This window comes from Xiphophorus hellerii, chromosome 11 (genome assembly GCF_003331165.1).
Source record: "Xiphophorus hellerii strain 12219 chromosome 11, Xiphophorus_hellerii-4.1, whole genome shotgun sequence".
Taxonomy (NCBI): Eukaryota; Metazoa; Chordata; class Actinopteri; order Cyprinodontiformes; family Poeciliidae; genus Xiphophorus; species Xiphophorus hellerii.
In genome coordinates this window covers 4,365,405-4,378,706 of record NC_045682.1, presented here as the reverse complement: position 1 = coordinate 4,378,706, position 13,302 = coordinate 4,365,405, and the positions used below count along the sequence as shown (strand labels likewise).

The window sequence follows — 13,302 nt, the reverse complement described above, 5'->3', positions numbered from 1 at the left end:
TCCAGCCACTTGCGAATAGTTGAAATCTATTAATAGTTAAACTATCTTTTTAAAAGTTCAAACAACAAAGATATCGTAATATGGACAATGGAGACCATAAAAGCTAGCATGTATAGTCTTATTTATTTTTGTTTTTGAGGGTTCAGCCAATTTGTGCCCAGGAAATAAATGGTGCTCCTGGATTGGTTGCTTTGCAAAATGCCAGCCAATGGTGTGTCAAGTAGCATTGCATCTTGGTATTTCAGCTTCCCAAACTGCATTTTCTTTTGAATATATTAGATATGCACTATGAAAAAGTTCTCCAATGGGCAAATATTCCATAAATAATCTACATGAATTTTACTGAAAAATGTATGACTATTGAACCACATATAAGCAGGGATCCACTGCATAGGAGGGTTTTGAGGTACACTTAGTTTTTCCACACACAGCTGATTTTTTTTTTTTCCATTTGCTTCTAATTTTTGCTCAATAAATAATGACAGTAAAATCTAGTGGTTGGGGTTTAGGACAGTGTTTTTCAAAGTGGGGGCCACAGCTCACTGGAGAGTCAAAATTAAAATCTATCTGCATTTGAGGCTGAAACTTTTTTTTTTTTTTCTTTTTTTTCTCCAGAGAGTTTTTGCAGCGCTAGTGGCTCGTATTTTTTTTCACAGTAGGCAGACAGGAAGGAGGGTGAGGAGAGGGGGGAAGACATGCGGCAAAGGTCGTCGGGACCGGGAGTCGAACCCGCGACGTCCGCGTTGAGGACTAAGGCCTCCAAACGTGGGGCGTGCTAACCCCCTGCGCCACCACAGCACGCCCCATGAGGCTGAAACTTAAAGATTTGAGCAAACATCTCCATTTCTGTCAGTTTTGGAAACTTTTTCAGAAAACTCCTGAGGTTATAGAAAGTTGTTTTGGAAAGAGACTCAGGTTTAGATTTTTTGTTTTTAAAGGTCACCTAAAGGTCTTAAAGGGTGAGCTGAAAACGGGGGTCAACTGAAGTGGTGGTGTTCACACTGCTGCATATTTGAATGTTTTAACATGCATTACTCAACATTTACCTTCTCCTAAACCACATCTCCCTCCACACCACCACTTTCATTAATCTCACCAGCACAATGTTCCCTATAAAGTTATCAACTACAGCTGTAGTTGACTGGAGTGTAAAAACAATTGCACTGTCTCGTGTATTAGGGCTGTTGTAGGTAGAAAAAAAAAGAAAAAAAAAAAAAGTACATTTCTGCTAAGAAACTCAGAAATTCTGAGATTAAGCTCAGAAAATTTCTAGAAAACAACATGGACATTTCTGAGTTTTAGAAAGTCATTAATTTGCTAGAAGCAACTCAGAAATTTTGAGATCTCAGAAATGTTCTAGGAAGAACATGGGCATTTCTGAACTTTTCAAATTCAGAAATTTCCAAGCGTTTGTCAACATTTTCTGAGATTAATCTCAAAACGTCCAAATTCTTTCTCGCAAATTTTCAACTTTTGAATCTTTTGGCATTTTGGCAGAAATACACTCCATTCTTTTTCTATCTCCAATGGCCATAATGCGCTGTTGTAGATGTGGCCTACAAGTTGTTGAGTTCTAAATTTAATCAATTTAATTGAAGTATATAATTCTGGAGCTTTACTGTTTTCCCACTGCCGTAGAAACAACTAGAAACTTGGTGGGAACTGTTTCTGCAGGTTTGGCACTTCTAAAAGCATCTCATGGAGCTTTTACTGTTCATTTGTTTCGTTATCGATTTATATGTAGAATCATATCTACCTCCTCTGATCGCATCCAAGGCAGGAATCAAATCAAAAACACATGTGGGGCAGCTGGAAATGTATTTTTTATGCTTTCCTGATGATGTGACTGTGGTTCTGTGGAGGGCTAAAGGGATTACATTTGCCCCGAATCACATCTCGCAGACACAGGCATGGAGGAAATGTGGTTTACCGTACCTTTACGATGTCTTCATTAGACGACTTGCACTGCACAAAGGCTGAGACGTCGGCAACGGCTCCGTTCATCTCTATGGAGACCATTTTGACGGGAATGGCCACGGTGCGTCCGGTCAGAATGGCCGTGTTGATTATCTCTGTGTCCTGTGGGGAGGGAAGGGGAAAAAACAGGCGTTCATGCCACAGTGAGAGGCAGGGAGCGATTTTCCTCCATAATTCATCAGCGTAGGCGAAGTCCACATTTAAAAATCATTACCATCGCGGCCCCTGTGCCGTCCAGGTGACGCTCTCAGAGCCAGACCGCAGCTCATTTCGGTGCACTTAAATATCTTTCCTTGGATTTCATCAACTGACATTTTCAATTCAAGGGCACTTTTCGCCCAATGAGTGAGTGGAAATAACAGAAAATGAGATTTGAAAGAACAGGAAAGTATTACCCTTTACTTTAATCATACAGAAAAGTCGTTTTGGTTCCATATTGGGTCTAAAATTCAGGATAGACATTTATAGTAGTGCACCGCAGGGTGTGATGCATCTAACCTTTATATGATTGGAGTTATAGCACTTTAAGATGCTTCGTATTGTCGTAACACGAATGAAAATGCTTTATGAGGCGTTTCAGTAATGCTTCCTTTTCCTTCATATGGTATATTTTGTTCTGCCCATTCAGTAAAGGTTTTCGTTCTCCGTAAACTGATTTTTGGGTAAACCGAAGAAAACAATTTTCTAAGAGAAACCATAAGTAGAATAGTTTCATTCAAGACCAAAGAAGAGCAGAATGGAGTTTTTAAAAATTCATCCAATACATAATCTCAGCAAGCTAGACTGAGAGTAAATTCTCATGAAGTGTCTGTAAAATGGAGAATTAGAGGTTGTTGCAGTTATTTAAACTCACAATTTGACCCAAACTATTAAAAACTCTGAGCATCTGCAGACATTTTTTATACTAAATAAATTGAGATCAGATAAACATCCAGACATCTGTCGGTCAATTAATGATCTTTGTAGGAAGAATGACACTTTTTTTTTTTTTAAATCACCTTTGGTATATTTATTTTAAATAAATGTTTTCCTTCTGTTGACTGACAACCCTGAATAAATACTGCTACAAATGGAATATTATCCTCTTTTGTTAAATCCTCACTGATTTACTTAAACATATATGCACATTACTTATTTATGAGTTTTGGGGGGATATGTTTTCTCATTCTTGGCAAAGGAGAAACCCAGGAGACAGTCTCAATTCATGAAAGTCTCCTAAAACTAAAAATAGTACATTTAAATTTCAGCGCAGCTCTCATTTTACAGTTTTAATGAGTCTGCAGAGCATACAGTAGCATCTCTCCCCTCGTGGGCTTAATCTAAACTGCAAGGCAAAGAAGTGTTTAGCAGTCAGAGGAGAATTACGCAAGCTCTGCACTTATTATAATTTAACACACAAAACAAACATTACACGACACTTGTGATGTTTTTGTTGGTTTTCTGTTTGACCCCCACTTGATAGTTAATTGTGCCGACTTCACCCAACTCTGGGATTGCTGCAACCTCTGTCTAACAGCATAAATTTGCATTTATTTGCACTTCTTAAAACTAAAAATGTGCAAATTCATTTGTAAAAAGTTGGATTTACAAGCTGGGAGTAAACTTTCAATCTATAGTCTGCAAAACATAACTACATATACGTAATGGTGTGTCTGTAGACATTACAGCAGGGGTGTCCAAACGTTTTGAAACATGGGACAAAAATGTCCAGTTGAAACTACTCCAGCAGCTATATATATATATTCTGTATATATACAGTACAGACCAAAAGTTTGGACACACCTTCTCATTGAATTCAATGAGAAGGTGTGTCCAAACTTTTGGTCTGGACTCAATACAGACCAACTTTTGGTCTGTATTGAGTCCAGACCAAAAGTTTGGACACATAGTTGTGTCCAAACTTTTGGTCTGTACTGTACATACAGTATATATATATATCATTTTAATTACAATTCCAACTGCTCCATTTACTGGCAGAGTAAGTTCATGAAGAAACGTACAGGTACAGCAGATGTCCTTCTTACCTTGCAGATGAAAGCTAGCTAAACTAATTTTGCTAGTTCGGCAGTAAGTACTATAGTAAATATCATTGATATTTATCTTAGTATTACAGAGAGGTGGGTAAAATACTCAAAAATTTTAATTTTTGATTGCTTGATTACAATGTAATGTACTTATACTATTTATAAGCTGGAAGTGAGGCTAAAGCTAGTTCTTAGCTTGTGGTTTGTTTATTGTTGTCATAGTAACTGCCTGCCAAGATTGCTTTCAGTTACAAAGTTCACGGAAGTGTGACATCACATGAATACTATGTATAAAAAAATGGATATTTAATGCAAAAACATTTTAGTTTTAAGCATATAAACATTCACAGACTCCCCTAGAAGAAGAGTTAGTCACTAAAGGTCACTGTTGAAGTGACTTTTAGTTACCTTTAGTCACCATAGCAACTACTGATTCAGCATTTCCTGGATCACTATCCAACATTAGTCAGCAGGTTCTTCTTTCTTATATTAAGAAAAGTGTCCAACACATAGTAGAGTTAAAGAAGGGGGCTTTACGCTGAATTTTAAGCTTTAGCTGCATCTTTTAGTTTCTTTCTGGATTAAAGGATTTTGTCTTTTTTGACTTTCTTTTTTTAAAAATTTGTCTAATTTCCACAGTGGATCCTGTGTGGGTAACAGACTGGACTCTGGGGTAAAATCCTAATTGAAAGAGATCATCCTCCTAAGCTCCACTCGCCGTTTTGGCATCTGGAGTGAAATCACCACACGGCACACTTTGCACATAAATGTACGCTGCTATGGGAACTCTAATTATGCTTACCTGAAAAAAACAGTCATCACTGCACAGAGTTATCATTTCAGTAATTACCATGTCTGCAAAAGGCAGCCAGATTTCTGGCAGGTACAAAAACGGGCTTTGTTGATTTGGTACATACTGTTCTGAACTAATTTAAGCTTGGCTGCTTCAGTGTCTTCAACTATACAGAGCTGGGGTTTCCTAGCTTTTTACCTCAGGGGCCACATTTGTTCCTGCAGGTGGCATTTTATACCTTCCCAGCAAAAAATTACACCAAAAATATTTTAAGACAAAAAAATTCTTTTCTTCTTAAGAAATGACAGAAAAAGTGTCAGTGTACATCAAATGTCATTGCTGAAAGGCCAAATTTGTACCTTTCTTCAATTATTTAGTCTAGACTAAACCTGAAAACATTTAATGTATTTTACACCATTTATACATTAATCTGTTTTCAAGCCTTTACAGAAGATTAGTTTCAAACCTCTGTCCTGTTGGAAGATATTGTGCAGAATGGAGTCAGTTTCTCTGTGAAAACTTTCCGTTTTGTCTAAACTCTGCCCAGAGATAAGAGTCATTTACTTGCAGTTATTGCCCCCTTATTTAATGAAATCCATTACCGAGCAGCTCCATCTGGCCTCTGGCTTTTTGTTTGATGGGTACTGAGGCAAAATATTTTAGTCAGACATTAAATCTTCAACTGTACATTTCACTGACGTGTTTGTGTGTCTATGAATGAAGGCTGACATATATTAGCATATAATTTATGGCTTTGTCTTCTCCAGACTGAGAAACAATGAATAAAAAAAAAAAAAAAAAATTCTAAACATTGGGTAGATGTCTTAACGTTAAGCATTGCCACTACCCCATGTGATGCAACATTCACCAGCCTCCTTCTTGTTTGGATTTTTTTCCCTCTTCAAAGCAAAAAACCAAGTCAGGTGTTTTGTGCTGATAGCAGCTGATTTAACCATGCAGTGATGATGCTCCAAACACAAACCTGGCTGCGGTATTTTCATGTTTAAAAAATAAAGAAGGGAACATCCAAAGCTGAGGGTTGTGAAAACCAAGCAGTAGAAAACTCTGCAGACTTACAAGGACCAATATTTAGCAGAAACATAAGGAGAACAATGATGCACGCAGAGTTCAGCCTCTTTAGATGCCGGTTGGGTGAATTCATAAGCAGTAAGCCACTGTAACCCAACAAAACCGAAAAAGATCTCAGAAACAAAGTTATTTGTAAAGGTTGTAAGTTTTAACTTGGGCAGAGAAAACTTTGCTTTTCAAAAGGCTGGAAAGAATTTCATTTTTGTTAAAATGTTTTCTCAGATAGTCACTTACGATATATATGATAGACGGTCTCACACCAACACGTACAACGTTTCTCTTTAAAGGGCCGGGTTCATTTTCCAATCTGCTTCAAAACAAGAAAAGAAATTTCTAACTTTTCATTCTTTTTTGTTTTTTCTTTTTCACCAAATACTTTTGAATGACATAACAGAAAAATGAAAAGCCTAAAACTTGATGAAAACCTGCTAAATGGTGGCATAAAATTCCACCATTCTTTTTTATGATGAATTAAGATTTCATCTTTTTTCATCATAAAAAGATAAAATCTTTTTATTCTTCTTTTTATTCATGTATAAAACCGCCTTTATCTCCCATTAAAAACTGATACATTTATGACAGTTTCGGGCAACGCTGAATATTTTGTTATGGTCCATATATTTTTAAAAAAATGTTGTTCAGATGAAACTGTCGACTGATCATGGAAAAAAAGGGAAATCAACACTTTACACTCTCACATCAGTACACCAGACTTGGCTCTTGTGAAAAGCTAAATAAAAACAGAAACATGTTGGAGATCTTTCCCTGTAAGCTGTTCAAAAGTAACACCTGGAAACTAACAAAGTCACATCTTTGATCATCTTTTATGTAACAGAGTAAAATCCTCACTTTATTTCAGACTTTGTCTAGAAGGAGCATGTTTTAATCAATGTTTCTGTCCTGAAAGTGAATCCAACTTCTTGAGACAAACAATTTTTTTGCATTTTTGTCTTATGACAGGATTACTGTAGTGAGCCGTTTTAGAAATATTGCGATGACGATATCTAACCTGGACTGTTGCTAGCCATTCGGGCACAAAAGCAGAAATGCTTAGGGTAGTTTTCAAAACGTTTTTCTTAAATAAGGAGCAAGAAGACTGATTTTAAGCAAGATTAAAATTAGAAAACAAAATATAATGAACGAATTGCAACAATAGTTGTGTTTCCATTACAATATGCGCAAAACTGACAACATTCCACCAGTGTAACAAATAAAAAAATTAAAATTTTACAATTGCAGTATTTCTATTAAATAAGAAATGCAATGAAAATCCCATGAATACATTTGTTCATGTGATAAGTCATTAAAAAACATGGCTTTTGTTTTTCAGCATTACAAGTTGTTCATGACGAGATGTTATGTAATGTGAAAAAGTGTTTCTACTGCAGTTTTACAAAAATAAACCAATTTACGGCCAAAAGAGCCACCTCATCCTAGCGCCAATGTTTTTATTAATAAAAAAACTTACAAATTACAAACTTACTTATAAATTACACATTTATATGGTTAATGGTAACACAGCTAGTGAGTGTAATACAGAATAATTATGCATCCTCTAAAATTCAGTTTGAATAAAAGATTTTTGTGTCGTTATCACATGTGTGCGTTTGATGAAAGCCCCAAAAAATAAGAAAAAGGTCAAACTTCAGAATCATGAAATGTTTTGTTTTCCTGAAGAAGATTCATTAGGACAGGGGTGTCAAACTCCAGTCCTCAAGGGCCGCTGTCCTGCAACTTTTAGATGTGCCTCTGCTGCACCACACCTGAACAGAATAATTAGGTCATCAGCAAGGCTCTGGAGAACTGATCTACACAAGGAGAAGGTAATTAAGCCATTTCCTTCCAGTGTTTTGTACCTGTGGCACATCTAAAAACTGCAGGACACCGGCCCTTGAGGACTGGAGTTTGACACCTGTGCATTAGGAGGAGGTTTTAGTCTTTAGAAACAAAACCCAATAACACTTGCAGCTGTATGAGCCGTTTCACATCCTGCTACTTGGATTTTTATTTGCAAAAATGATTCACACATCAAACTTAAAAGGCCTAAAAGAGCAAAGATTCTCTGAAAACAATCAGGTAGCCCTGTATCCATCCACCTCCTGATATTTTTTTCGTAGCCATAAAAACACCTGTCCTTACAGTAAAATATGACTATATGTTGGAAAATTACTTTTAATTATTGGTTGTCAAAGCCTGAATGAACTGACGTGGTGACAGCTAATTATTATACCAGAACAAAAATGTCTGATATAAAAAGATCAAAACTATAAAAGTTCAAAAACGCAAAGAAGCCAAAGTTCAAATGAAAACTTCTGAAAGGACCTTTTAAAAGATTACATGAAAGTCGTGCTGATTGCTATGAACAGCAAAACGTGAACGAGGTCTCAAGATGTTTGCACATCACTGGAAACTGGTAAACCAGTTGCTTCTCATCGGGACGTCGACAATTCTTCTCAGTTAAAGCTGCTTTTTCAAGATATTCAACAAAAGATGCTGCATCTGAAGATTAAGCCACGATGCAAACCAACAGGACTCAGCCATACATATAAAACGGTGCTTAAAAAGGCAAAAGAGATGTTTGGTTTGATTTTTACTTTAACTGGACTTTAGGTTAGAGGCTGTAATGGACTGAGTAAATGGGAGAGAAATGTTATTTTTTTTATGTTGAGATTTATTTTTTTTGAAATTCACTACAGATTCCATCAAATGAACCACCAAAATGTGGGTAAATTGCCTCAGTGTGGAAACTATCACATATTATGTAAGAAATTCAAATAACTTTCTTCAAATTGCAAGATTGTAATATTTTATCTTATTTCCAGCAGATATTTGGCGCAAATCTTTCACCCGCAATGTTGACGATAAATGATGAGACTTAAAGAACTGTGCGAGGTTCTCGAAAGTGTGAGCTGAACTCATGAACTGAAAACTCTGCTTACATTTCTAATTATGAAACAAAAACAAGAGTCTGACAGGAGCTGAAGTTGTTTTACAAGACAAAGTGGTAGAAGCACCCATCTCTTCTCATTCTGCAGCGCTGCTCAACACATCTGGGCACAATATGCATGCAAATCCCGAGTGTCAAGGGAGGACAAGAGACTTTAAGTGAGCCTTATGTTACAGCAGATGGGCCATCCACAACATCATAACTGGAGCTCAAGTATATTTAATGGAGCTTCATATGCAGAGCAGATCTCATTATGCAAACAAATACCAGGCAACTGGGAGTTATCTCGCTGACAAGCCCAGCACTAGGCCTTAAGAACTACAGCTACGCACAAATAAACTGTTAGCATTATTTATGTTGCTGCATATCAATTCAACACTCCTGCTGAGAAGTCTCAGTCTACAGAGATTACCTTTGTCCAAACCTAAGTGCTCTGGAGGAAACCCGACTGTACACAAGCGTCTAATCCTCACAATAATTTATCAAGTGCAGTAAAATGTCATTACAGCCAAAAACAATAATTTAAATCCATGATGATTAGGGCAAAAGGCAGAGGGGAGTCTGACGCTCCCGACGTCTCTGGCTTGATTAATGTCCTTTTGTTTTCTTAATCTGTTTACTGCCTTCAGTAATTACTACCTGGAGCCAGGAAAATACAGGGGACACTTGGACTTGTTGGCTCATAATTATCATCATGTCATCAGCGTAGGTGTTGATTACTATTATGTTTCATCATTTCACCCTCGGAAAACTGCAGAACAACCAAAGCCTTTCACATTTTGTTGTTTATTTTATTTTCCTGTTTCGATTTAATTAAATGAAATACAGTTAAGCCTGAAGTCTTCATGCACTGTAAAAAGACAACCTCCCTGAGAACTAGAAACAATAATGATTTTTTTAGCTTCTTCAAATCCAGGAGTTTGCATACATTTTCCTTATGATTTAATGGAATTCCCAAAATTTTCAAAAGCTTTTCTCAATAGTTTGCTGGCAAAAGTAAATGAAAGTCTTAATGAGTCAATTTTCAGTCTGAAATTTAGACTTTCTTACTTTCCAACATCAAGTTTAGAGAAATATATTTTAACAATATGGCTGGATTAAGGAGCAACTGAAGTGGTAGAGATTCTGTATGATAAATTTGATTAAATAGGCCATTAATATTATTTTATTAAATTAATATTAATATTAAAATATTGATTAAATATGCAATTAATATGTAAAACAGTATCAACGTTTTAGATATTAATTGCATAATGATATTTAATATGCAATTATACATAAATAATAATGTGTAGTTAATATGCAATTAATGTGTTATGCAGTTTTAAACCTTCATGTTTAAAACTGTATAACACTGGTAATTTGTGTTTAAATTGTTTTCAATTTAGTTAATGAAAAAAATTATGAAAAGAAAATTTATATAGCTGCTTTGGACCCGCATTTTTATAAACACTTTGATGTAGAAACATTCATTTCAATGAATATTAAGGATTTTTCTGTGCAGAATGAAAACAGGATCCATTAGGTTTTCAGATGCCCCGTAATTCTCTGTTGAGTGTTTTGGAAGGGAAAGAAAACAGCACCACCATAGTTTGGGTTGTAAAACACACTTTAGGTCATTGTTAATATTAGTGTATCCCTCCTGTAGGATAAGTGTTCACCAAGCAGCTGTAATTTGCAGAATAATTACAGGTAACAGTGAGACTGGCTGAAGTTTACACAGTAATTTTGCTGCATGAATCAGGTAACTACGTATATGATACCTTTACTGTTTCCCACAGGTTGCTAAGAGAAGAAAAAAACCAAAACATGGCTGGAAACGGAAAAATAACTCAATGTTTTAGGTTAAGTAAGAAATAAGGCATTAAAAATGAATATTAAAATGTCAATGTATTACCCTTAAATTAACACCATACCTTGATATCATCAAAAGCAAATGTTTTAATAATCTCCATGCTGCCCAAATGTAAAAGGGATTGCGAGAATAAAATGAAAGGATCAAGGCTGATGAGATCAGGTCTGCTAATGGCTTCAATGAAAAACAGGGGGGAAAAAAAATCTGTTATCCTTTTGCCATCTGTTTTAAATTTTAAAAACTCAAAATTAAACCTGTACAGACAGGTTGTTTTTTCTGTCTCTTTCAGCAGGATTATGTAAAAACTACCAATCTAATTTTATAGGGGTCAGGCATGCACAGTCAACCCAGCCAGCTTTTAAATTTCATCCCATTTCACTGAATTCAACTTAGGACTTAATAAGATACTTTCAGTTTTGAAATACAGATTTTTTTTCTCCGTTGGGAAATGCATTTACCAAGTAGCTTGGAAATCAAATGTTTTCCTATAGCTGTACTCAGTTTTCTGAACTTTTTGAAGGGAATAATCATAAAAATCCAGTTCCAGACCTTGTTTCAAGTGTTTTTAAAAAAAAATCCTACTCACCATGGCCAGAGGGATGATGGCCTGAATGTCCCGCTGCACCACCGTGAGCTCCGTCACGACCTTTTCCGAGTCCGGCACCGGGTTCTGTCCCTTGTAGTCGATGTTCCAGTTGATCCTCCTGGTCACCGAGAGGCTGGTGAAGTTCTCCATCTCAAAATCCAACTGCATCACCTCCACGTTCCCCAGCACATCACTGCCAGATCAATAAAAAAGAAGAAGACACACAAAGCACAGTCAAAACATTTTTATGAAAAACTCTGCAGACTACTGGAAGAAACTCTGATCTTTCTGGAAATGAAGTAGAGTAATAATTAGCAATATTGTTGAGTAGAAAACATTTAAAAGTTACTATACGAGAATGGACTTCTATAGATTGCCCAAAATGAAGTAGAAAATATTAATGTGTACATTAAAGAGGACCTATTATTCAAAACTTACACTTTGAACTTACCCAAATGAAAGTCTTTATACTTTCATTTCAACTACTTTCAAAAAACAGCTTAAGCAGTTAAAAAAACACTCATCTGTTTTTTGGCAATAAATTGATGTTTCTTGTTTTCTGGAAAACTAGTTATTTCAAAAACATCCCTGTCACCTAGCAACCCCAACTAAGCCCAGTCCGTTACTTAGCAACCCAAGCTGAGCTGCAGCACATTTTTTCAGTTGGTTTTACTGCTGTAGGCAGTGTACAATGGCTACTGGAAAAGACAAGAGTTTTGCTGTTGATTCACTCTTCAGAAACCACTTGATGTATTCTTGTTGGTTTTGCAGGACGTGCCACTTTTGCTTTTCAAAGCAGCTGCATAATTATGCATTAGTTTGTGAGCACAAACTTTGAGTTGGGGGGGGCGTGGCTAGCAGCTGCTTATTTGGATTTAAAGTGACGGAGGCCGAAAAACAGCTCATTCCGAAAGGATTTGACTAGACTAAAATCTCATTACCTGACAATGATTTTGTGCAAAAAATGTAATGAACATGGTTTGTATAGACCAATCTTGACCTGTTCTTGGAAGCATAACAGGTCACTTTTAAGTGAAGATTTATAGAGACACTTCTCTATCAATCTGGTGTCTCAGAGTATTTTCAGTTTGTTGTCCCTCATTGTGGAAAATTCAGGTGTTCTAGCAGCAAAGCAACCGGCAAAAGGAAGTATGCACATTCATACAAAGATCAAAATACAAGAAACATATACAGCATAGGAAGAAATACTCTACAGATATTAAAAACATCATTCAGATTCAAATGAGAAAAAACAAAGTAGGATGCATCCATGTTGCACGCATGTTCCGATGAAGACGGGGAATTCCACCAAAGTGTTTGACCACTTGAACCAGGGGAACCCGCTGGAGCACAGAGTAAAACTTTACAATCCCAGATGAAAACGAATGTTAAACCCCCTGAAACAACATCTGTACAAACTAACATCTATGTCTAATTTATGTCATTTTTGTTCTAGGGTGTACTTACTTTATTACATTAAGCTGAGTTTTTAGATGTAAGAATGGCACTAAGGAGCTTAAGGTCAGATTTTTAACCAATCTTTCTGAGGTATCATGGCTTCAGATGAATCTGACTTCTTTAATATTTTGCAGGAGATCTGAGTGGATGGAAGCCAATTTCACCCGTTTTCTTTCTCCTTTATGCATGAAACCACTGAGCTTTGGTTTGGTTCACCTTATCTACTCGTTTAAAGAAGTTGTCAAACTGTAAATGAACCAATGATTGGTTTTAAATGCAAAGATCTTTTTGTCGATAAACAATCAGCGCTCTTTAATCCTGGTTCAGTTTTACGTCTGTCCCTCTCACCTTTAGAGTCCCACCAACAGAAAAGCCTGCAGGGTTTCTGCAACCTGTGCAAACCGATGTCAGATTTTCAGTTTAACTTTAGTTTGGTAAATTTACAACATTACAAAAAAGAAAACAAAACTATTATTTTACAAATCAATAATTTACCAATAAAGGAATCGGATGAATCCAAGGTTTACATTTGCCAAAACCGATTCTTAGACTCACCACTCTACAATAATGGAA

The 13,302-nt window shown here is 36.3% G+C and overlaps 1 protein-coding gene across 2 annotated transcripts in view; it reads right to left on the bottom strand.

Moving 5' to 3' along the window:
• Window positions 1-13,302, bottom strand: part of tmem132e (transmembrane protein 132E) — a 436,219-nt gene that overhangs the window by 46,458 nt on the left and 376,459 nt on the right. For both annotated transcript variants that reach the window (XM_032576596.1, XM_032576595.1), the window contains exons 4-5: window positions 11,272-11,464; window positions 1,936-2,079 (exon numbers count right to left, since the gene is read on the bottom strand). In XM_032576596.1, the coding sequence (XP_032432487.1) occupies window positions 1,936-2,079; window positions 11,272-11,464 (337 nt within the window). The remainder of the gene's footprint in view (window positions 1-1,935; window positions 2,080-11,271; window positions 11,465-13,302) is intronic.